Source organism: Pinus tabuliformis, chromosome 7, assembly GCF_031772625.1.
Source record: "Pinus tabuliformis cultivar Carrire ecotype Pingquan chromosome 7, CPIR1, whole genome shotgun sequence".
NCBI classification, from domain to species: Eukaryota; Viridiplantae; Streptophyta; class Pinopsida; order Pinales; family Pinaceae; genus Pinus; species Pinus tabuliformis.
The window spans coordinates 868583018-868609859 of NC_142293.1; the positions used below are offsets into that span (position 1 = coordinate 868583018).

At 36.6% G+C, this 26842-nt stretch overlaps 1 protein-coding gene and 1 long non-coding RNA gene across 2 annotated transcripts in view; both read left to right on the forward strand.

Annotated features, from left to right (window-relative positions):
• Window positions 1–5824: 5824 nt before the first annotated feature.
• On the forward strand, window positions 5825–10125 carry LOC149250390 (uncharacterized). Its single transcript, XR_016265945.1, has 2 exons — window positions 5825–6567; window positions 9967–10125. It is a non-coding gene; the product is annotated as an uncharacterized LOC149250390 (long non-coding RNA).
• A 365-nt stretch (window positions 10126–10490) lies between these two features.
• Window positions 10491–26842, forward strand: part of LOC149250391 (uncharacterized) — a 132470-nt gene continuing 116118 nt past the window's right edge. The window contains exons 1-3 of the mRNA XM_089453635.1: window positions 10491–11973; window positions 12234–12283; window positions 12409–12537. Of these exons, the coding sequence (XP_089309761.1) occupies window positions 10491–11973; window positions 12234–12283; window positions 12409–12537 (1662 nt within the window). The remainder of the gene's footprint in view (window positions 11974–12233; window positions 12284–12408; window positions 12538–26842) is intronic.

The window sequence follows — 26842 nt, forward strand, 5'->3', positions numbered from 1 at the left end:
CTTCCTTCCTTTATATAGCCTTCTCATGAGGTCGAATAACCCATTACTAGGCTGACTTCCCCTTGGGAGGGACGACTTGTTCTTGGAGGCTTATTTGACTTTCTAGACTCATAATTAATATATGTTACATGTTACAACTTGCCCAATAGGGTCTTATACAATTGACAATGACTCTCTTCACTCAAGAAAAGTATTCTTTTGACTTGACAAACCCTAGGAGCATGAAATGCAAGCTTGACCTAGATGACCAATAAAATGAAGCATGAAACCCATGCTTAAAATAATAATTGTTTTCTTTCTTATTTTTCTTGTAACGTAAGATATACATAATTACACGAGTACAATGACAATTATGAAGACCAAAACTAGTTACATTTTCCAACACTTGTCACCCTTGTTATTTTATGCGGATGTGAGATTTGGGGTTGTAGTATATCTAGAGAATAGTGTAGGAAGATCGAGTTCATCCAAAAGAAGTTTATGACCTACAACCCCAAGCTTAATGGTAATACTCCCTATCTTATTCTCGTGATGGAAGCTAACCTTCCCCCCATTGAAAGCATAGTTATGTTTCACTATTTGATGTATAAGAAGAAGCTTTACAACATGGAAACCAAGAGGTTCCCCAAAATTGCTTCTAACTCTAGCCAAACCCTCACCTTCGGCTCAAGTGGGGTTTGCACAAGGATGCCCAGTCTTGGCTCGACTATTGGGGGTTAAAGGAGGGCTTAAAGGAGGGGATCATCTTGGAGAATAAAGATAATATTAAAAATATTATTACTTCCAAATTTAAGGACAAATTGTGGGATGATAAGGAGCTAAAGGGGAAAAGGAAGCTAAGGTATTATAAGGAGGTGATCAACCCCACTCTTGCTAACTAGAATTATCTCTCTGTCTTGACCAGTGCTAAGAATAAAATGAACATTGCAAAGATAAGAACTAACTCCCATGAACTTCGAAGTGAAACCAAGCATTGGTCTATTTTTAAAATACCTTGGGATGAAAGAATCTGTCAATTGTGCGATACTAAGAGGATTGAAGATGAAAATCACTTTCTCTTGGATTGCCCGACTCTTACTCACATTCGTTCTCATTTCCAAAACATCTGCCACACTACCAACCTTCTTGACTTGTTCAGTCAACAAAACTATAGTGATCTAGAAACATTTCTTTCCCTTTTTGATCATACAAATAAAATATTAAAAAGTCTCAATTGATATCTTTTCTTAAGGTTCAATATATCTCATTGGTCTCAATGGATGTTAATCATCATCATCATCATTAAATAAGACGACAATAGATGTTGTATATATATTTTTTACTATATCACGGGTGGTTGGGAGGAAGGAATGAAATCCTCACTACCTAGGTTCAATTCTCACAAGTAAGATGATAGATGTTGGCATTATTGGCAAAACACGTGTGTGTGTCCTAACTGAGTTGTCAAACTTCTAGTGGTACATAAGGGGTTCAATTCTCACAAGTAACATGATAGATGTTGGCATTATTGACAAAACACGTGTGTGTGTCCTAATTGAGTTGCCAAACTTCTAGTGGTACATAAGGGGTTCAATTCTCACAAGTAACATGATAGATGCTAACCTTATTGACAAAACACGTGTGTGTGTGTCCTAACTGAGTTGTAACATGATAGATGTTGACATTATTGTGTGTCCTAATTGAGTTGTAACATGATAGATGCTGACATTATTGACAAAACACGTGTGTGTGTCCTAACTGAGTTGTCAAACTTCTGGTGGTACATAACATGATAGATGTTGACATTATTGTGTGTGTCCTAATTGAGTTGTAACATGATAGATGTTGACATTATTGACAAAACACGTGTGTGTGTCCTAACTGAGTTGTCAAACTTCTGGTAGTACATAACATGATAGATGCTGACATTATTGACAAAACATGTGTGTGTGTCCTAACTGAGTTGTCAAACTGGTGGTACATAAGGGGACACAATCACTTGGAATTACCTTCTAATGGTCCATAAGGGGAAGGCACCTCTAGATATTGAGCTATTTAACATATTTCCTAAAATGAGCTCATAATACAATATTATATTGATTTTAAAAATACCATAAAAAATTGAAAATATATTAATAAAAATTTAAATTGAAATAAAGGTGAAAAAATATTATTATTATTTTATAAATTTAGATTATAATTAAAAGGTTATGTGTGTGTATATATATATATATATATTCAAGGATTTAAATCAATTTTCATGAGGGTTAGAGTGAGGTTGCTTGTACTCGAAACTACTACAACAACATTCATAGGCACCAAGCCATTAGAATGATGTTTATCAAGGCATTACGACTCATCATACTATTAATGGAAATTTTAAACACGAGTGGGAAAGATAATAGTCATTCCACTCAATGAGCTAAAATTACCCAATTGACAACTAGTTTTGATTTTATAATTGTTTAATGAAAAAATAATTTTATGATATGTATTTGAGAGTAGATTTCCACAACTTGTATTCATATTGTTAATGCCAATTTCTCCAAATATGTTGTGGGCATGTTTATTGAGGTCCAATGTTTCCAATAGTCTCACCACTCATCATCAAAATAAAGTGCTTGTGATAATTATAAAGGAAGAAAAACCATAAGTAAGAATAAAGTGATGTGATAATTATAGAGGAAGAAAAATCAGTGAACATTAGTATGAACGTTAAAGGAAATTAACCAATAATCGTTAAATTTGAACACTTAACCAAAACAGAGAGAGAAAAATAAAGAGATTTTGATTAGAGTAGGGAAAATATATAATAAAAAAATGAATTAAATATTGTAAAAAAAGATTAATCCATAATGAATGAGAGATTATTTAGACCCTAGGCGAAAATTTTATCAAAGAAGAGAGAGGATTAAAGAGTAATTACTTTACGTTAAATTTATTAATGATAATGATTATGGATTATTAAATAGAAATAATTTGAAATTTATTTAATAAAGTAAAATTAGATATAGGATTAAAAAATATATGAACATTAATATAAGGAGATTTGAAATGAGAAAAATAAAATAAAAGATTTTGGGAATAATAAGGAAATAAATAAAAGAGGCTAGACTTTATTTATATTTTTTTAATAATATAAATTTAATAAAAAATGACTTAGTCTAACTTATGGACAAAATAATATTTTCCACTTGAATTAAGTAATATAATATCTAGCAATATTGTGATTTTTTGTTGTTCAAAACACATTTTTAAATAAATAAGCACTAGATTTTTATAGATTACACAACTTAAAATCATGTATTTAAAATTAACCAGAAAAATACCTTGAAAAATGCCATTTCATGACTACCCCATAAAAAATAATATAAATTTTAGGTGAGGAAATATAAGATTTAAAGTTTGTATATGATTAAATAATGCTTTTAGGTAACTAAGAATTTTTTACTGGGTGTGTTACTGTTACTGTTAAACGTTTTTGATCTTTTGGTGATATTTTCCAATAGATTTTCAGTGATCTTTTGCTCTTAACATTATTATCCTTATATTTATAATATTATTATAATTTCAAATTTCAAATAATATTTATCTTTCGTTCAAAATTTCTCTATTGAACTTCATTCTTCACATTCCCTCTAACAACTATTTTTGGACTTTTAATTTTAATTTTAATTAAATGTAGACCATTGACCCATTGATTGTCGTGCATGGGCTATTTGGATCCTTAACTATCTAAGGCTCTTCAACCCTGGTTTCATCTTCATCAACCTTTATAGTCCATTGATTGCCCTCTATGGCTACTTTGGATCCGTAACTATTTAAGACTCCTCAACCTTGGTTTCATGTGCATGGGCTACTTGGATCTTTAACTATATAAGGCTCTTCAACCTTGATTTCATCTTCATCAACCTTTATAGTCCATTGATTGTCCTCTATAGCTACTTTGGATACGTAACTATTTAAGACTCCTCAACCTTGGTTTCATCTTCATCCGTGATGATAAGTGGTGTCCACCCAAAAGGATAGTCAAACAAAAATTCGAACACAATTTTCTTCCTAAATTTCAAACAATTATAATATTTTTATTTTATTTCTTTAGAAAATAGTCCAAACTCTCTCCCAACAAGTAATTCATTTTCATTTATATTTTATATATTTTAATTTCTCGTCATCTCTTTTAATACATTATTGGGTAAATAATTAAATTTAAAATAGTTACATACTAATTAAATAAAACAATCATATAAATTAATATATAAATTAAAAAAAATGATATTTGTTTTTAAATAGTATTTTGTAAATATTTTATATTTTTTAAAACAAATTTCTGCTTTGCTAGTTGGTATTTAAACAAGGTAATGACCCAATACCTATAAGTATTTGGCAGGAGTGAAAGCTTGCCCTTTTTGAGACCACTAATGGGTCATTCGAGGTGGTACTGTTTTCCTTGCATTCGGGGATAACAGGTAGAGATCACTGTCCTCATTGCATTGCTGGTAACATAATAGCCTTTTTCACCCAAATCCGACAATACTATTTCAAGTCAGAATATGATTTTTAAATACCTTAAACTCATTTTTTTAAAAATTTATGACTAACTAAAATTAACCCAAGAAATAGCCTTTTTCACCCAAATTCGACAATACTATTTCAAGTAAGAATATGATTTTTAAATACCTTAAACTCAATTTTTTAGAAGTTTATGACGAATTAAAATTAACCAAAAAAATATGGTGAAAATAGCCATTTCCTCTATAGGTTAGAGTATGCCCTAGTTTAACAACTAAATTATGATATGTTTTCTCAATATCAAAAAAATGTTTTACATTTTTATTTATTTTTTTCTATAATTTTTTTAATGAATTTTACTTAAAATTAAATAAAAAAATTATTTAAATGACATATTTGAGTTATTAAATTTATATATATACTTTTACAATAAAAATACATTTCAAATAATAAAAAATAACAATTTCACTTAAAAAAAAATTATACTATTAAAATTTTATTTAAAAAATAAACAATAACTTTAACATTTTAAAATTAAACCTGGTTTAACCTGAATAAAAAAATAAATAAATTATAAAACAAATCTGCTATTTAAAAATATTAAAAATAAGTTTTTGAAAATCATAAATAACACTTTAAACCATACTTAACTATATTCATGCTTCGGCAACACTTATTTCCGAGTCTATAGAGTCATTATTGCGGTTAGGCTGTATATGCTCACAATCTATACAATCATTATTGGAGTTACACCATATATGCCGACAATTAGATTTATACTTGTTTAAATCTAATGGTCTGGCATTAGATTATATATCCCCACAATTAGATTTATACTTGTTTAAATCAAATGGTCCCACATATACAACCAGACCACATTAATGACTTTATAAACCGGCATATACAACCACACTACATTAATAACTCTATAAACCAGAAAATATTAGTTACCATCAATACCTATTCACAAAAAATCAAATTCTATAAATATCTTTAGATGAAAACTAAATTAAATCCTTTCCATATATAAATAACACTATACTTCAAAATCTTTTAACCAAAATTCTATATAATTTTTTTCCTTTAAACTGATATATGCAATATAATTCTTTGTTTTAAAATTCAAAATATTTTAATATATATATAAAAAATATAAATATCTTTTAAGATATAATCATTCCATTTTAGGTTTTTAACCAAAATTCTATATAATTTTTTCCTTTAAACAAATTTGTAATTCTTTGTTTTAAGATTCAAATATTTTTAATATATATTCACTCATGAATATCTTTTAAGATATAATGATTCCATTTTAGGTTTTGGGAGGGAAAAAAATCATCCCATACCGTCCGAGCTTTGAGGATTTGCCAATCCTCGATGTTGGGAGGGGCAGGGTGCCCACGTTGACAAAATAATTTATTTAAAAAATAAATTGCAGACTTATCTTCGCCCGCTTCGAGGAGGATTACATTAAAGAAAAATCCATTTCGAATCTACAGGCTGCTACAGCAAAAGATTTGGTCGATGTCAACAATTAGAAAGATGCATTAATTTTACAGTGATATTTCTCATTATTTGTAGGATGTAAATATCTCGATTTTCGCAAGAATATATCCAAAGCGTATTCATATGACGCGAAATGACAACGAAATTAATTCAAATGAAATGAATTTATATATGACAGTCAGAGGCCAGCCGAGGCTCAGTTATTTTCTGTACTCTCCAACCTGCAAGTGAACTCTCGATTCCATAACATCGGATTGCTAATGTACACGGTATAGCATCGAGATCGAACTGGAAGATTGTCACGGATCGAACTCAGGACTTCCTCTTGGCTTTTGAGAACTTCGCGCCGCTAAATTTGGTGCACTGCCGCGGAGGGAAACGTATTTAGGTACATATAGGCTTTTTCCAAAACATTTCATCGCTTTTACAGGGATATCCTGGGTTGTTAGGTTCAAATATTCTGCATTCACGAACAATTGAAGCATGCGGAGTCTGGTCAGTCCTGGCCGTTTATGTAGCAGCTGTTCCAGTAAAAACCTAATTTATACTGCTTAATCAACGGAAATTGAGGTGAGTCGTGCTCTTGCTTTTATTTTCTGGGTTTAGTTAATTGCAAAATGCATGTTATCAGAAGCGAAAACTAATGATTTTGGTTCGCTGGCTTTAGGGTTCTAGGTGTTTTGAAGAATTTGGCATGTAGAAAAACACTTCAAAACATGCTGACGGGTTGAGCCAAATGCCGCCTGTTTAAAACTAAGCTCAATTATTACAACGCGAGAAGCAGTTTGTGTTTGGGATCTACGATAAATGGAATGATCTGTTGTGCCTGTTGAACTCTAGCTATATGGAGTAATTGAGCTTTGGTAGCAGACAGAAACTGCGCAATCCTTTTCTAGTAAATGATGTCTTAGAGTGAATTCTGTAAGTCTTTTGTGAAAGTGATCTAACCCTCAGTTTGCTGTACTTCACCATTAGGGAAGACATGTTGTAGGTTGAACGATTAGATGATATTTGAAATTTTGGCAATTGGAGTCTTCTGTTATCTAGTCCAGTATTCCAAAATCGTCTAAAGAAGTTCTGTAGACCAAGTAGGACTCCAAAATGTAAATATAAACATAGACATCTAGAGTGGTCTGGTATGTGCATCTATCTGCTAAATGCAGTAGTAAAGTGGAAAATATCATTGAGGTGAGTGGGGAAGTCAATACTGGATAGATTGTCTGAACGACAACGGAGCTTAAACACCCAGTCTGAACAACGATGGATACTCCGACTTGGGTTTCGTTCCACTGAGAAATTGCAGTGAATGATATGCCCTTTTTGGACAGTGTTGGGTTGTTGGTGATGGGAAAGTAGAATCCAAAGTAAGCTTGTCCTTCATGATTCTCCAGCTGGCATGATGGCTTACAGTGAGAGCACCTATTATCGTTGAATACTTGCTGCATAAAAATGACACTTTTCTTTCCGATCAATGCCATCTTCGCTGTACGAGTAAACTGTGGTCCTTTATTATCTCCCTGAACTATATACAAAGACGCCCCATGGGATACCGATTAATGGTCATACAACCAATTGTATCAACACATGTTGGAAGAAAGAGGAGAAATTCAAAAAACAAAGAAAGAAAAGAAGAAAGTTTGATTAATGCAAAAGTTTGGAAGAAATCAGTAAAGGAAAATGACAGAAATATTTTGAAAAGATATATTGCAATGTCAAGCCAGGGTGCGATCTAATGATGGAAATCAATCAGCCAATAATCTGTTGTAAGATCACTAATAAAATGATGGAAATCAATCCCATTAATCTTTGAATCCATCCCATTGCAAGAATAAAGCTTGATTCTGGGTGTTAGACCCTCAAGGGGCAGGAACTGTGCCCTACACGAGTGGGTTGATCCAGTAAAAAGACAACTCGTGGTGTTTGGGTTGCAGGAGTTCTAACAATTGCGTGAAGACATAGGAATGGAAGAAACCCATCTCACACAATGCACATTTAAAAAAATAAATCATCTTATTTGATAATGGACAGACAGTTTCTGATGCTTATGACAACATGCTTCATATGTTGTCACTTTGCTGTTCATGTTTTGGTAATAGGGGTAAAAATCTGTGATCAATGAAATCTTCTGCCGTATGAGTTAACTGTGGACATTGCGAATGCTGAACTGCTTATGATATTAACTCACTGAACTATTTACAAAGGTGCCCCATTAGTTACTGATACATGTTCGTACAACGTTCTGTACATAAACACATGTTGCTGGAATACAAATGAAAAAAAACACACAAAAATAAAGAGAAAAATTTGGTCAATGCAAAAAGTTTGGAAGAAAATTGCAATGTTACTTATATCATGTGCAAATATATTGCAGAGGGTTTGGGATATAACTTATTGGTGATATCTGGGGACATATTGGAAAATATTGGCCAACTTGAATAAAGTGCGAAAAATCTTCATTTTTTTAAACATCTAAAGCAACAACAACAGCAAACAAACTCATTTCCACACAATTATGAAAAATAAAGCTGATATGTAAGATGCATTTCCATGGTTTTTCTGATATTACTTGTTCAGCTTGTGAAGTGGAACATGGCACCACCTATAAGCATTTTAGTATTTTACCCATAGCTTGTGATGTGCTGAACCAAAAATTAACGGGGTCTCTAATTATTATCTTCTGACTGTAGTGAGGTTGATCCGATGGTAATGGCATTTTGCATGTTTGCCAAATATATTTAATAGCATGGTGGAAATTTTCATTTTCTTCATTAAATTTAGTACTTGGTTGGTAACATATATGCTTTTCCTGTCACAATATCACCAAATATTGCCCATAATAGCTGGATTTGCTTAACTTCTTCTTGATTTAGCACTTAAAAGGCTGTCCACATCCATATGTGTCTACATTTTTAAATATTTCCATTTAACTTTAGAAATACAAATATGTAATATGTATACTATCTGTCTTTTACTCTTTGACTGCTTTATATTTTGATTTTAAACATATGACTTAATTGCCACCAATGTTGTTGAGCATTTGACCAGTTCTGTGCCAGGAGGTGTTTGTTTTGAATCCCCTGGTTTAAGTGTACTAGTCTACACAACAGGTGTACTAGGGATTCCATCTACAAATGGGGGAAAGCATACCTTGGGTCACTCTGTACCTTGGAAAAAATGACTTAAGGACTGGTAGCTTATTTTGATAGGGTGCCATGGTTTTATTGTTTATGAATTTCATGGGTGATAAAGCACAGTCCAATTTGGGGTTTTCTTGGTCTTAAACTTCAAAATTTCTAGGAACAGGTTGTCATGTAAACACTCAGATAAATCACCTATGGGCTATCATGAATTTGTTTCTTCACTGGTTTATCTGGAGCGCAGCACCTACAGGTTTGGAACATAAACCATTTACAAGAAAAATAATCACAGCATGACTAGCCCTTCACTGAAGGGCATTAACATGAAGAGATCCTTCGCAGTTTTAGATATTTCTTGTTGGCCATATAGGGATCATTTTTGTGAACTAAATTGTTTCTTATGTGCTTCCCCTGCTTGCCTATGTAACAAGAGTTCGATTTACTTGATAGAGATGGCTTCATTTTTTCATTTGTGTGAACAAAGTTGCTGCTGATCTGCTTCAATGTCTTGCATATGTGACAAGAGTTCAATTTTCTTATTAGGGATGGCCTCATTATTTGAACTGGTTTTATGCTATATGGCGTATACTCCCCTTTGAATCCTTATTTTGAAGGCTTTAATACAAAATGCTCATTATTTCTATTTTGTATTAATTTTTTTTTTTCCGATTTGTCACCCATTCAACACTCTTGAAATTTTTATTGGAATGTGGGTTAGTGTATTTTGTGACATTTCTCATTTTCATTATCTACATTCATAATATCTCATTTGTCTGATTCAATTTGTGTCTCTTGATTCCAAGTTGCTTTGTCTTTTTTATTTATATCACAGATTTTGAGGAAATCGAGTCCATGGAGGATCAGGACAAATCAAGCTCAAAACCCTTGGACACATCTACAGAAACTGCAACTACATTTGTGGCTTCTTTTCAGGGAGAGCCTGCTTTGTCGGTTGAAGGTGTTGGCATTTCTTTAGCTGCATTTGCGGGCACTTCAAACTATGGCGATCCTAAGAACTATAGTGAGTTTGGAATTTCTTTTAATTTATTATAAACTGTACAAACAAATCATGTGTCTGGTATGCATCTGTCACTTCTGTTTTAAAATTTAGACGGATATTTAACAATGCACCAATTAATGTTGTTGTGCTTGTAATCTCAACAATTTCTATTGACCAAGGGTTTCAAACTTGATGCAGCTCTTGGAGCTTCTTTTGAAAAAAGGACTACAACTGATGTTGGGACCACTCTATCTGGAGACAACAGGGACCATACTGTAGCACTGATTAACAGGGAATTTTCTCTAGACACAAGATTCAATGATGCAAATGGTGAACCTGATACTGATATAGAAAGTATGGCCCATAGGACAAAATCCTTTCCATACCAAGCCATAGGAACTAATGTCATTGCAAAGGATGATATTAGTGGTGAAAAGCCTGTAAATGAAAGCTTACCTTTGCAGATGGAATGTACACCTATTGAAGTGCATGAAGTGCCATATTCTGAGTTGGAATTGCATTCTACTAATGAATTGCATACTGATACCAGATCTACTTCACCTTACAGTCTGCCTTTGGGTGCTGTAACTACTACTAGAAGTGACAAGAGTGTGTATGTAGATGTTCATAGTGACAAGAGAGCATCTCTTGATGTTGATGGTGACAAGAATGCCCCTGTTGAAGTTCATGAAATTCCATCTTCTGAGTTAGAATTGCCTTCTAGTAATGAATTGCCTGCTGATACTGGACCCACTTTAGTTCAAAGTCTACCTTCAGGTGCTGAAATTACTACTAGAAGTAATAAGGATGCATCTGTAGATGTTGATGGTGACAAGAGTGTTGCAGATGTTGAGAATGACAAGAGTTTGCTTTTGCAGACAGAATGTATACCTATTGAAGTTCATGAAGTTCCATCATCTGAGTTGGAATTTCATGCTAGTAATGAATTGCCAGCTGATACTGCGGCTACTGTAGCTTACAGTCTTCTTATGGGTGCTGAACCAAATATTAGAAATGAAGAGTTAGCATCTGTAGATGTTGATATTGATGTTCAGCCAGTTGAAGTTGGGGGTAACAATTACATACAGACTACTGGGAAGACTCCAGGTCAAGACAGTCCAGCTACAAAAATTGCTGACATATCAGACAAAGAAGCTGAAAGAATATCTAGCAACAATGGACCCATTGTTATTGTTGAGAACTCCTCTGTTGATGTTGCAAACACAAGCAACCATTTAGGGTCTACCAATACTAACTCTATTTCCAGCCCTGTTTTTGAGACAAATTTGACTTCCATTGCTGCAAATGTGGTGAATGCTAATCCACATGAAAATACTAAATTCATGTCCCAAGTGAAGATATCTCCAATGTCTAAAGATGCAGAATATACAGCCAATGGGATAACAAACGCCCATGTGGTCTCCAGTTCTTCTGTAGATGCTGCAGATGATGTGCTTCAGAGATTGGACAGCCATGTTGGACCAATCACTGGGGATGATCCTTCTGCTGGAGCTGCACTGGATACTGGCATAAGGCATCCTGCTTCTGATCAGAGCATGCTTGAAGACAAAAAAACTGATTTTGAGTCTGTCAAGGATGTTAAATCACCAGCGGATGCTGGACATACCATTAGGTTAATTCATGGTGTGCATGATATCATTGGGCCATGTGGGGGAGACACTGCTCCTGTTACAGATATAGAGTCTTCTGATAAGTCAAAATTTTCTCCCAGAACACACGGCCATTTGGATACAGTATCTGGGATAATTTCATTGGATTCTAATAAAAATCGGACTTCCACGGATAAGTTTCCTTCAATGGAGCCCGAGAGTGTTCCAGGTACAATCATACAATTTTTTGCAAGCTTCAGAAATTTATTATTCTTGCATGGTCTAAACTAGCTTAGGATTCTTATCTGTGTAAATTGTAAGATATAACTTACATGTTAGTGTAATTTGCACTTATCAGGTCTACTTGGTAACTATCCCATTGGTTGTGGCTTACTTCACTGCATCTAATGGATTTGATAGAGATGATCTTTTTATCGATGGACTATATTTAGATTTATTTTACACTGATATTTTTACATTCTTGTACAGCTGCTGTGATAGATGAAGAACTAGGTTCTGATTTAAAGCAAGAGCAAGATGTATGCTGCTTGATTTTGCCCTTACTAAATTCTATTATATGTTTCTCATATCAAATGAATGCTTAGATTTAGACTTCTTCCTGTTACTAATGGAAATATTTGTGAATTTACACCTATTTGTGCAGGTAATACAAACTCCCGATGAAAATAGTGGTGGAGATGTATTTATTGGTCAGAAAGTTAGAAAAAGGTTTGGAAATAGGCAGTACATGGGTGAAGTAGTTGGATTTGATCAAGAAACTTCTTGGTACAAGGTAGATGATTTTTCCTGTTTGTGGCTTGCAAGTTTTCTTTTTTATTTCTTTAACAATGTATCTTTAAAAATATAATACAATCTTGTTAAAAATTATATTCTCCTGTTTGATGGAGATAATGATTAGCCCCAGTGACCAATCCTATGAGGATATTTCTTGCTAAAACCTACAGTATCTTTCAAAAATCATTTTTTTTTTTGTATTTTAAACCAGAACAGATATTGTATTAATTTGAAAGGCTGCAGCTGAAGTGTGCATCAAGTTACATGGTCCTTGTTCTTTACTGCTTAATAAAACATGACACTTCTGGGTAAGAAGTAGAACAGCGAAAAGCTTCTAACAAATCACAATATAAAAGTTTCATGTGGGCCTGCAGGTGGCATGCTTGCAGCTTAACATAAACTCCTAAGACAAATGACTCATATATAATTCAATGGCAGACAAGAACACTACTTGCTTCTTCTAGGCTCTAGCCCCTTCAATCACCATGGGGTCTGTCAGCTGTGGACTATTTCTTCCTCTAAAACTGCCCGAGGAGAGTTCATGTTGTCTCTATTATTATAAGGTATTGCTAGAGAATCCATGCACAGAATTAAGTGTAATATACAATACACTTTGGCATTCTGTTTCCAGAGAGTCAAGCTGCCACGTCTGAATCACTAAAATGTCCTGGATGACTGAGCAGATTGGGCCTGTTCAATCTATGTGAATTTAGAAGAGAATGTGAGCAGAGCACTTCTGTTGCCCTGTATCAACTCCTCATGGTGATGCATCACCTTACGAAGCTCTTGAATGTTGCACTATCCATAATTGAAGAGATTACATAGAAATTTCAGAGAGAACCAGATGTTGCTTGACCCAGCATACAAGATCAGTGGGTGGGGAATTAGCCTGCCACTCTCTTCTAAAATTGCAGAGGTTGAGCAGGTCCAGTCTGCTCAGTCAGCCAACTGTTGTCTTGTATCAGCTCCTCATGGTGACACACCACCTTATGAAGCTCCTTAATGTCTACACTATCCATAATCAAACAAACTACATAGAAATTCCAGAGAGGGAACCAGATGTTCCATGGCCCATTATAAAAGATCATCGGGTGGGGAAAGAGCCTGCCATAACACCTTTCAATTGTCATTAGATCTATGCTATCCTGTAGAGATTCGAGAATACCTGCAAAGCGAAATATGGAGCCCTAATATATCTTAAAAAAGTCAAGAGAAAAACTGTTTGGAGGGCAGTTCTGATAATGCTGAAGCATCACATTCAAAACCTGCGAGCAAAGATGGTTCTTGTGAAATTTTACCCTAATAAAGATCCCTGAACCGCAATTGAATTGAAACCACCATTCTCACTCCAAGAATTCCAGACTTGATCTACGTTCCCCTTGATATCACCAGTTTCGATATAACAGGGAATACCTTTAGAAATAAAGTGCACATAGGCCATACTTGATGACCAGTGCAAAGAACATAGAAAAGAGTTCACTCATGGGGTTCGTTGATGCAGGAGAACTGACTCTTATATTCTAGAGTTCTCGAGAACGAAATCATATTTTAGCATACCACAATTGTTAAAAAATTCAAAGATGCTTCTACCTTTGTTCTCAAATCCAGAGAACAGAGCCATACCTGAGGAAGGATAGAAGGGTAGTGCCTGTAGCTTATTGTTTATAAGGTGGAAATTGACCAGTGCAGAGCCACTGGGCAACTTCTCTGCATGCGGAATTCACTGCCCAGTTCCAGAAACAGATCCTTCAGAGACAAAGCACTGTGAATGCCTTTCCTCTTTGTCACAGGATATTGGGCAGATAAAAAGTTAAAGACCAGATCAATGTTGCACGAAGCGGGGATGTGGAATCGTCATTTTCCAAAAATCTAGGAAGCGAAGCGTCTGCTATATATATATATTTATATTTATATTTTTTTGCATTTATACTCAAAACAAACATCCCAAATACCAAATTAGTTGTAGAAGACATGAAAACATGCATATTTTTGCATAAATCAAGATAGACATAACATCCATTGTACATTAATGATTAATTATTCGAGCATCAACCATTTAGATGCATCAACCATCTAGAATCTAGATTCTTCTCCTCCTGTCTAGCCTTTGCCTCTACCTCGATTGTCTAGGGATTTTAGTCAACATTGCCCAATTTTGATCAAACTACCTAATTCAAGACTTAAAATATGGTAGAAAAAGCTTAACATGCTTGATGGATGATTTTGACTTGATTGAAAGGTAATTTTTTGCTAAGGGTGTGCTGCGTGACAAAGGAGTTCAACAATTAGCACCACCAACACTAGGGTACATATAGGGCTTGGTGCTCTTGATTAAATGCTAATCGCATACCTTCATACTTGATATAATCTAATGAAATGCCACAATCCCATTGATCCTGAATACCTGAAAACTGTTAAGTTTGCTGAATTTTGAATAGGATATGAAATTCTATTTTCTCCATATGAAGTCCAATGAGGCTGGAACCACTCTCAAACATCCCGAGTCAATTCATGGTAATGTTAAAAATTTAAGTAAAAGGATGAGAATCTCACTTTTACTTTAAGAATTTAACATTACCATGAGGGAGCATCTGCTATATTTTTTTTTTTGCTTTCATTCCTCACCCTAACCCAAGGTGGACCCACCCCCAACAAGCAAACTCACCTAAAATTAAAAAAAAAAAAAAAAACGATTTTCTAAATAGCGCGAAGTCCAATGAGGCTGGAACCACTCTCAAACATCCCGAGTCAATTCATGGTAATGTTAAAAATTTAAGTAAAAGGATGAGAATCTCACTTTTACTTTAAGAATTTAACATTACCATGAGGGAGCATCTGCTATATTTTTTTTTTTGCTTTCATTCCTCACCCTAACCCAAGGTGGACCCACCCCCAACAAGCAAACTCACCTAAAATTAAAAAAAAAAAAACGATTTTCTAAACAGCGCGAAGATTTTCCAGAATCGTATGGAAGCGCCATGCTTCCGACGCCCGAAGCACCGTACGAAGCGCGCTTCGGAGGCCTGGAAGCGGCGCTTCCGTACCACGCTTCCGAATTTCCAGGAAGCGGCAAAAATTTCGGAAGCGCGCTTCCGGCGAAGCTTCCTAGGTGCTTCTGTACGGGACGCGCTTTGGGGCTTGGAACCGGGGGGGGGCGCTTCGTGCAACATTGGACCATATAGAAGTAGTAATGAATCAATATACTCTCTGGGATTTCAAAATTTCCTGGCATCTTTGCGACCAGATGATCAAAAAAGTCGTCAGAAGCCATGGTTGGCCAAGTCATTTTCTAAAGCTGAGAAACAATGATCTGTGGAGATATCCAAATCAGATGGATCTTACCCCTGCCTGCTTGTGTCCACCAACATATTTTTAACTTGGCCCCTTATCTCTAAATTGATTACATCGGATTCTGGATTAACTCCTTTATGCTTACACCGGTGTGGCATAGAACAGTGTAAGCTGGAGAGCCCTCTTCCCAATCCTCCATGTCTGTTAGTAATTGCTGTATCCTGTTTTCTCAGTTCTTCCTCATAGGTCATTGTGTAGCCACAGTGTCTTGCAAGATCTCCATTAAATAATTTTTGATCACCTATGAATTGTCGCTCCACATTGAAACTGAGTATCCACAATCCTTTGCTAGAATCTTGCCTGTTGCTAGACAACATTCCCTGAAGTTGGCATAGCAGTGATGCAGATCCATACAACAATGACATGCTTCAGCAGTTTTAGTTGGGTTTTGTGCAGCAGTCCTGGGGGAGAGATTTTGCACCACTAGTTTATAGTGTGAGGGAGGCAAATTATGTAGGAGAGTAGAGGTTGCCTGCATGTTTAGTTTGCAGCGTGTGGGAGGTGCAATTATCTCGGAGAGTAGAGGGGGCTAATCTTGGAATGTTTCCACTTTTACCACCTTTAGTTAATTCCAGTTTGACATGCATCTGCCAATCTTAGTATATTTTGAGTTTTGTGATGTTCAATAAATTCAACTTTGCATGCTTATCAGATTTAGCAATTTCAGTTTGCATGTTGTTTGTATTTAGCAAATCTAGTTTTAGGCATAAGGATTTTCTACCAAGCACATTTAGGGCTGTGACCCTCCTACTGCAGATCTGAACAGAGATCTAGGCCTTACTACCCTCTACTATCCAAACTCAGGATACATCACACAACAACCCTTTCCTGTGCAAGGTTTCTAGGCCTTTCGGCCACTTCGTCGTGCTCTAAACTAGGCCTACAGCCTTACCCACAGTTCCGCAAAACTCTCTGTGATACGCTGTTGTTAGGACTTGAGGAATACTTTCATAAGAATGAGCTAACATTGGATAGACACCCTTCTTCAATCTGTGGCTCTCCTTTGAATTTCCTCGCTTCATTCTTGAGAAGATACTAGGATCAAACTGGCCTCCTTGTAGCCCTTCTCGGCCTCCCAATTGATGCTTGCTTTGGGCTACATATCGACCCTCCTTTAGATCAAGCGAGTTCCTCTTACTTGATAATCTCTAGCCTAGCCTTGGGCCTTCCTAAATAGCTTTTCCAAGATTTCTATGGAACCCTCTAGATCAAGGTTACTTGGGAGTGGGAGCGGGAGCGACATTTTCAGAAGCTACTGGTTTGAGAGCGATTCCAGTAGCGTTTTTTATATAATATATATATTTTTATATTTTGATGCATATATGTCAACCAAAGCATGTAGAATGATGAATTAGATATAAAAAACATAGATTGAACCATATAACAACAATCATCTAGAAGTTATAATCTTCATCATATTCACAATTCATTACTAAGGAGTTATAATTGCCAACTTCAAACTTGAATTGTCATATATTGTTTTCAAAAAATTTCATAATAAATATGAAAGAGTCAATAGTTATAAAAACTACCAGAAACTAGAAAAGCCAAGTAAATCTATTATCTATTGCTAATGCTTGGGCCTCTTGCTGCCACGAGAAATGTCTAATTTTTTATTCTTGTTGGAAGATCATGATTTTTGTCATTAATATCACTCTCTAAGCATTAATATCCAAAGGTATCTTTGCCATTACCTCTGGATCTGTATAGGGATCTTTGTCATTAATATCACCCTCTAAGCATTAACATAAGATAGAAAAAGCATAACACGCCAAGTCAAGATTTTGTTTGAGTGATGCGTACATTTTTAGGAGGGTCATGATAGAGGAGTTCGACAACCAATGTCACTAACATCAAGGTACATAGAGGGATTGGTGCTCTTGATTAAATACAAGTTCCATACCCTAATACATGACAAAATCCAATGAAAACATTGCAATCCCCCCAATCTTGAAATCCTGAAAAATTGATAAGTCTGTTGGATTTTGAATGAAATCTAAAATTTTACTTTCTCCATATGAAATCTAATGAGGTCGGAACCACTCTCAAACATCTTGAGTCATTTCATGGTAATGTTACAAAATGAAGTAAAAGGATGAAAATGAAGATCAAGGAGAATGTCACTTTTACTTTAAGAATTTAACATTACCATGAATCACATATCAATACTAAGGCCATAGGCTTGATCATTAGGTTTCCCCACTCAAAACTTATTTGTTTCTTTGAAAAAAATTGCATTTAGAATATTACTACAAAAAATAATTTTCAAAAAAGACTAAACGTGCTCACGAAAAACCAAGGAGCATTTTTGTTTTTGTTTTTGTTTATTATTCTTTGTTTTGGTTTGGTTTGGCGGGGAGTGCGCTCATGAAATTGCTCCCTCTTTGGGAGCAATGAGCGATTTCAGTAGTGCTCTCTTGACTAGCTCCGAGTCGCTCCCGCCCGAAATACAAATTGGGAGCAGGGGCGTGAGGGGGGGGGCGCTCCCCCACAACCCTGCTCTAGATCTTAGAGGAATTATCCACTTAAACTTAAGCTCTTAATTTTCTTTTTAATTCCCTCCTTTGAATTTTAAACCCCATCTGGGTCTAAAAGCCCTTCACTTGGGTCTTTTGCCCACAAAACCCTTTTCTGACCAAAATTCTCACAAACCCCAATTTCGGCTTGTGGAATACCTCCCAAGCTACACTTTTCAACACTTTATTTGTGGATGATTTTATAGCTTGATGCACCTTTTGCCATGGAGTCATGTCTTTCCATCAATAGGGTTTCGTGCCAACAAACCATTTAGCTTTCTTTAGGTCATGGGAACAAGATACTAGAATGCAAGTGGTGCTTGGTGATGATAGGAAGTATGGTGATTGGGTTGAATTTTATCTCATTTTGTTTGCCATCAAGAGAAGCTTTAGAGCTACACGAGGTATTGGATGTTCTTGGCATGACTAAAAATAATCTTTTAGTTTCTTGTCTAATAGATTTGAAGTGTAGGGATGAGTTTGATGATTAGGACATGATCATTGGAAGTTGTAGCCTTGATCTTGGTTGAGTTGTGGTCGGAGTAGTGTTATCAGAGCAAGATTGAACTAGATTGAACCAACTGGTTTTATTGGTTTTAGGAAAAGACTAGTTCGAATCGTGGTCATGGACCGGAAGAGGTCAGTTTGGTACCAAACCAGTTGGTTTTGTAAGGAATCGGTTGGTTTCATACAATGCAACAAATAACCCTTGGAAAACAATTTAAAAAGCAATAATTTATGAGTGGGATAGCCTAATATTCAACCATAGGGCCCTACTAATGTTATATTTGAGAGTGGTTCCAACCTCATTGGATATATATGGAGAAAGTAGAATTTGAGTTCCCACTCAAAGTCTAGCAAACTTAACAATTTTCAGGATTTCAGGATTGGGGGGATTGCAATGTTAACATTGGAGTCTGTCATATACGAGGGTATGGAATTCTCATTTAATCAAGAGCACCAAGGCCTTTATGTACCTCGATGTTGGTGCCATTGATTGTTGAACTCCTTTTTTCACGACCCTAGTAAAAATGTACTCATCACTCGAAACAAAATCTTGATTTGGCATGTTAAATATTTTCTATCTTATTTTAATGCTTAGAGGGGGGTGATAATGATGAGGATCACAATGCTGGCAATGATTTTGATGATATGTAGGTATTTGTTGTAGCATGATTTTTGGGACTCTATAGGTCATCTGGTGCCTCTCTGTTGATTTACTTTTGGTTCAAAGATGGATTGCTCTTGATATTGTTTTGGTTATATGCATTCGTGCTATATATATGAAAAACTTCGCATATTTGTGTACAAGGGTTTGGATTCATATGGATGCACATGAATATATATGTTTTATTTCCAATTTTTTTTATCTTCATGCAATTTTTGGTCAATCAGTTTTTGGGTTCATTTTTTCTTGGTTTTCAAGGGTTTCAGTGCAATTCACATTTTTGAGCTTTACCAGTGCAATGAACAGTCTAGTTTTGATAACATTGGGTTAGGGTTAGAGAGAGTGACCTTTACAAATTGCTACCAAATCCCATAAGTACGAAACCTTGTTGACTAATAGTGATAATTTTTGTAAGCCTTGGCACAAAAGATTCAGTCACTTGAAGTATGGCTCGTTGCCTCTTCTAAAAGATATGGTAGTTGGATTTCCTAATTTATAAGCGAAGAAGAGAGAAGTGTGCAAAAGATGTGCACTTGGATAGCATGTTGCATGTGATTTCCTAATTAGTGTGGATAGATTAACAGGAGTTCTTGATTTGATTCATTCATATGTTTGTAGATCCATGTCATCAACTTTTTGACGTGTAATCTTAATTATGTTACTTTTGATGATAATTCTTCCAAAAAAAACACTTAGATATGTTATAGAAGACCAAAGATGAGGCTTGTAACAAGGTTTGAGAGTTTTGTTACCACTCGAACCAACAGGGGACGTAAAAGGGGTTCCTAAGAGGGCCACTGCTAGATTAAGGGCAACAGTGGAGGCTTAGCCCACTGTCACCACAGCTAAGTCTCGCTCCTCTTTATGGACTTTCACTAATGGGAGGAGTCCTGGTAGTGTAGGGATCACTTGTGAAGTATATGTCAATGGATAAGTGGAAAGTGACCTTGGAAACCCTTCCCCAAGGATGGAGTGAAGAATGGAACTTGCTTGCTTTTTCAACAAGGTACTTGGACCTCTGGGATAAAGGGGTGAAGATTGGAGGGTTGAGGGAGAAGGAATAGGCTTATAGATGAGGTTCTCAATCCCTATAATCGTTGGGAAACTTGGATTCCCAAATGGTCTTTGACAAATAATCTTTTTTAAGAAGTGGGACCACACGGGGCCAAGTGGACCCAGCCCAGGTTCGGGGATGGAATGCAGCAACCAATGATGTTCCTATCCTTGACAAGGTGAAGGGAAAGGTCCAAACAAGAATATTTACTTCAAAAAGTTGAATTGGTCTTGTTGAGGTCTAGCCTTGGGGATGCTTAGGCAAAATTCAATCCTAGAGCTAGTGCTTGGGATTCTCGGAGATTCCATTGTTAAAGTTGCCTCAAATTTGGAGGAGAGGGAGGGGAACCACCAACGCAAGATTGAAGTTTTTCGTTGGGTCAATTCTTGGGAAATTGATGCCCTAGGTGACCTCTGAGGGTTAGACCCTTGTAAAAGTGATAAAAGGTGAAAAAGGTATAGGAGTTGACCACCCTTTTTAGGGATCAATGCCTAATTCACTTGGGGATATGGAGTCAAGGATGATGATGAGTAAGAACTTGGTTTCTTGATCAGGGAGGCTCGAAAAGTCATCTTCATCCAATGTTGAGAGAAAGAAAAGAAAAGTGACCTTCAAGCATTTATACTTCAAAGCAAATGATGCAAGCTTATCGAGACAAATAATCTCTAGGACATTTCATTTATATAACATTGGCCCATGCATTAAATTTAGCTAAAACATGCTTAATTCCACATTTCAATAATGCAACAACTAGCCCTAATTTTAGCAATATGCAACAACAAGAATAATAACATCAAAATTTTCTTACAATTTTATAGAATATATCCAACCAACATTTCGTTTGTAAGACAAAGCTCCAAGACAAGAAAAAATAGCCCAAATCCATACGTCAAAATTCATCCATCTCCAAAAACTACCTTCCAAGGAAAAATGGCGAAGTTCTCTATGATTAGTGAGGTCCGAAGTCAAGTGATGATCCAAATGAATGTATCTAACATCAATATATAGCCTCCTAAGGAGTTCGAATTAGCCTATGGGCCTACATTAGCCCCTAATGATAAAATAATGTGCAAATAAAACCCCTAATGGTGACAAGCCCACCAAACTAGCTCACAAGTGTAAAAATAAGCCTCAAAAGGGGTCAAATAATAATATGTACATGTTGTGGTGCTATTTAAAGGTTCAATAATGTCTTGAAGTGCCATATTGAGGAACAAATTCCTTCGAATATGATGGACAAGGGGGTGGCCCCTTGTTCTCCAAGTAGTAGACCTGTGGTGCTCTCAATGGGTTTGATGGCACATAAGTGACCCCATGGTCTCCATATGAATCGGAGATGCTTGCAGATCCTCTGCAAGGGTCTGAGTGGTGGAATGAATGTTGCCATGACATCGTACGAGTCCTGGGACACCGGCCAAGAGTGTGGGGCTCTTGTGGGGGTCTGCTGGGCAATAATGTACCAAGCATATCACCATCATCCCAAGAGTGGACCACTAGTAGTCTCTAAGCATCGATGACGATCCGTGGAGTGTTGTCTGCCGCTGTGGGGGCCAATGGCTCTCTATGCACACCCTATATGTGCCAATGTAGACTTCTGGGGGCTAGGATCCTGTATAGGGAGACCAAACCCAAATGGAAACCACTTGTAATCTTGCAGAAGATCCAATTTGTCCCCTAGGCTTCCAGTACAACCAACCATTAAAATAATCAGGTAAAAGAGTTTACAAATCGTGGGCTTTGGCATGTGCTAGTGTTTCCAAGCTCCAAAGGGGGTTAACCAAGTACCTTATTAGGCGGTTTCAACCCTTAAAGGGGATAGTATGTCCAAGGTAAATCCTTCTAATGGGTGTGGCAAGTGATAAATAAGTGGAATGGAATAGGGAGTGAGAGGGGCAACCCTGGGCTACATATTGAGGAATAGGGGTAGTTGGATAAGGGGAAGACCACACCTGGGTATGTAATGTGTAGGAGGGAGCAATCGTGGTACACAAGGTGCCCCGACCTTGTTTTTTTCCACCTTCTTTATATGCCTTTTGCCTTTTAGGAATTTTCTTTCATTAACTACATGGGGCTCAAAGGACAAGAGCATGATGTGTAAGATATAACAATGATTACCCCCTTTTAGGTAGGGCGGTTCATTGCCCTCAAGGTTTTGGGACAATCATGGGTTCTTGAATGATAAAGGAGGCTCATCTAGGGCCTATGAACTAGGGTGATGACCATGGATTAGGTTAGAGCTCATGTATTGGCTTTTGCTCATGTGTTAATTATTTTTGCCTCGACGATCTTTTGCATTTTGTGGTACAATTTCTTGTAAAATGTGGCCAATTATGCTTTTTTCTTTTTCTTTTAGCTGCTTCAACCTTCGGGGCATCATTCTAGGCCTAACCCAAGTGGGGGCATGGGGATAGGGAGGCTGGCCCTATGTGCATTGTGGACCCATAATGGAGATGTGGACCCAGGTGGGAGAAATGATGAATGGGGTATAGTGAGTGGAAAGGGAGTAATATATGCGGATAAAAGAGTGGGACCACGCACCCAAAGTAGGGGTTTCCCAAGCAGTACCACCCTAGAACCAAATGGTCAATAAAGGAGATCCCATAGGACTAAGATCCAAGGGTAACATCCAAAAGAGATCAAGGGGACAAGAGCACAAACAAAGCCCACCCTTTCCGCCAAATTCCCCCATCAATCCATACCCAGAAGTATCCATGATAAGTAAACCCAATACTCAGTTACCAATTGGCAAGACATACCTTCAGATTCGGGAGGCCCACATTCATCATCATTCTACATTCTTTTGTCGACATATATGCATCAAAATAAAAGAAATAAAAAATTATATATATTATATAAAAAACGCTCTCGAAATTGCTCCCAAACCGGTAGCTTCTAAAAATGTCGCTCCCGCTCCCCATTTTCGCTCCCACTCCCAAGTAACCTTGACCTAGACCATAGGGGAAATCACTTGTTGATTCTAGGTGGTTGTATAAGGTGAAGCATGTGATTTATGGCGACATGAGATAATATTATTTTATAAATGTCAAACAAATGACCACAATATTGGTTTAATGGGATTGAAGAGTACAACCAGTATAAATACAATATGGGAATGCGAACAAAACTCCTAGAAAATGCCAAAAATTTAAATAATACAATTAAAACAACCTACACATATGCCTAAAGTCGTGATGAAGGTATGTTGATATAAAACGTAGTGAGTGCCCATGATTGGAAAAGTGGACAACCTAATACAAGAATCTATCAAGAGAGCGAGAAAGGGAGATTAGACAGTGGGTCTAGTTGTTGAGAGCGAGGGGAGTGAATTGGTCATTGGCTCGTTGTTGGAGTCTTTTGGAACCATTGAGGAGCCTTGTTGTGTGCTCCTAATATCCGAGGTTGAAAGAAGAAACTCCAAAAAGATCTCTAGTTGCCCCTTTGCATTTGGGAGATAGTTTGGTGGGTGGGGTGTTGTCTGCTATGGATATGTTTGGAGCTGATCTTTTTAATGCTTCGAGAACCTATGGCCTAATGTATGTTTCGACATCTTTGCATTGGTATCAGGTGGTCACCAAGAAGGGGAGGATGACGAGAAACTCGGGGTTTCACAATCCTATTGTCTAATGCACTTTGGAATTTTTCTTGTCGTTTGTTGCTCTAATGAGTCTAATCTGATAAATCAATAGGTATGAGATAATCGATATGGTCATCCCAAGGTAGGGCATGGTATGTATGAGTTGAGATTTGTGGCTGAAAATCTCCCTAATAAAGAGGGCTAAGCATCTATGATCTTGGGATCGAAAGAAAATAGCGAAGGCGCCTCCCAAGCCCCTCTAGAGGCAGTGATGGCATCCTCTAATCTCATAATATAGGGGACATTGAAAAATGAGGTGCATCTATGTCTCTAGCTCTTGAAGGTTGCTTGCCTTGTTGATCCTAGTAGATTGCAGTATATGGTGATTTGTCTTTATTTGGACTTGATGGGAGCCGAGCTAGAGTTGTCCCAAAGGGATCCTAAGCGAGTGCATCTAGTGGTTGCGTGTATATAGGAGGTGGATGATCATGTCATCATGCAACTCCAAAAAGTGCTCTAGGTAGAAAGGCATCTTCGAGTCCAAGCTTGTTGGGGGTGAAATCATTTAATCAAGTGACTTGAATGTACAATTTGTAGATATCCTCTCTAATAACTTGGTTTCGTTTTCACCTAGTCAACAAGAGATGGTGTGGTGCATCAAGGGAGAATCCAAACGAGTGAAGGCACTCTAGGAAAATAGTGATCCTCAGAAGACACCAAGATGCCTTTGAAGACCAACCTTGTGCCTGGCTTGGGGAAGGATATGAGGCGAGAGCCTCTTAGGAGCAAAGTGGAATGTGGGGTGCCTCTCGCTTAGTGGATGATGTGCTTGAGAAGCAAGGCCTGTACTCTCTTCAGTCTAGTCCAATTTGTTTGTAACAAGCTCAGTGCCCAATACTCACAAAGGTAGAGAATTGCGGGTTTCATAATTGCCTCCACGAGATAGAGTTTGATCGAGATCTCTTGAAACTGCCATGGAAGCATTGTCTCTTAAGGAGGGTTAGGGAACCTTACCCCTAACTAAGTTGAGGTTGGAGGGCCTACCAGAAACAAAAACAAGGCTCCCTGAATTGTACTCCCATGTAAGTGTAAGTTGTTGTGATCTCAATATTTTCCCCATTTGCCCCTTGATAGTAGCAATGTAAATTTGTAAGAGAGTGCTTTGATACATTGAAGATCAAACCCTTAGTTTCACCTAGGTTGATCGTCAATTGTCAAAAGTCACAAAAACTTAGTGCATTGATTTATCTTTGTAAGCCCTTAGGAATAGGGGTAGTTATCAACCTAAGATACCGGATTCGTCCAAAAGCCTTGTCGAATCGCGAATCCAGCGAATCTGACACGATTCTCTGTGGATTCGTGTCCAAACTTCAGGACACGTCGTGTCCTATAACGTGTCCTGAATTTGCAATGCGTGTCGCGATTTTTGGGATGTGTCAAGCCAGAGTTTTCAGCATTCTTTTGTACTGTTCATAAGATTGGCGATTAATGAATCGATTATAAGTTGCCAGAAAAGAAAGGCCTATTCTAGTATCTTCCATACCCTAACTGTGTGAAATGGTGGTTTTATTCTTTGATTGATTGGATGATTTTATAATGAAATATGGCCTCTGTCTTGAATGTAGTTGCATATTCAAGAGCCAAATTTGAACAACCCTTGCTTCACTGAGATGCTAAATGCTGCTGTAATAAATGGGATTTGGTTCACTGAGATTCCTTGCTTGAGATTGGCATGGAGTTCAATATTTTAATATCAAAGCAAGCATTTGACGAAGTGGTTGCTTTCAGTTTTTCCCGAGTATAGATGTGAGATATATAACCCTAAGGTTTGGAGTCTGGACAACATTATATCTTTTCATCTTGAATCTGGTTTGCTTGGAGGGAACAACGTTATTTACAGAGAAAAAAGTGGTCAAATATTATTGTTGATATTTAGAGGTCAAACAAGCATGATGTGCCACCTTGATTGATTCAGTTTTTATCTGGTTCTTTTGAAAGGGTTGCACCATTTAAAAAAAATGGTGAAATCTAGTTGTAAGTTGTCTTTCAGTTATGAATTATGAATCATGATTTAAATTTTTAATAAATTTATCATTTATGTGACCAGTACCACTGACATTTATTTGAATTTTGTATGTACTATGCATGCTAATTAGTAATTACTAATAGGCATAGCTATAGATGAAGAATCAAGATCTATGTTTGAAATCAATAAATTTGTATCATTAATTAAAATTTGTGTAAGAAATATGATAATATCTAATTTTTAATATATATATATATATTTTGAAATATATTATATATATATATATATATTTTTAATAAAATAATATATAACGTGTCCTAACGTGTCCTGTTCCGGGGGGTCAGCGTGTCCCGAATCCGACACCACGAATCCCGAATCCTACGTGTCCCGAATCCCCGTGTCAGGTGACTTAGTTATCAACAAATAGGATTAGGGGGATCAATACTTGATGTAGAAGATAACCATCGTCTTCTTGGATATGCTCATAAAGGAATGACTCTAGCTCATTAATATAGATCTTGAATAGGGTAGGTGAGAGAGGGCATCCTTGTTTTATTTGAATAGTACTCGTGATAAAGTTGTAAAGGTCGTGTGCCATCTTAAGGCAGCCTAGG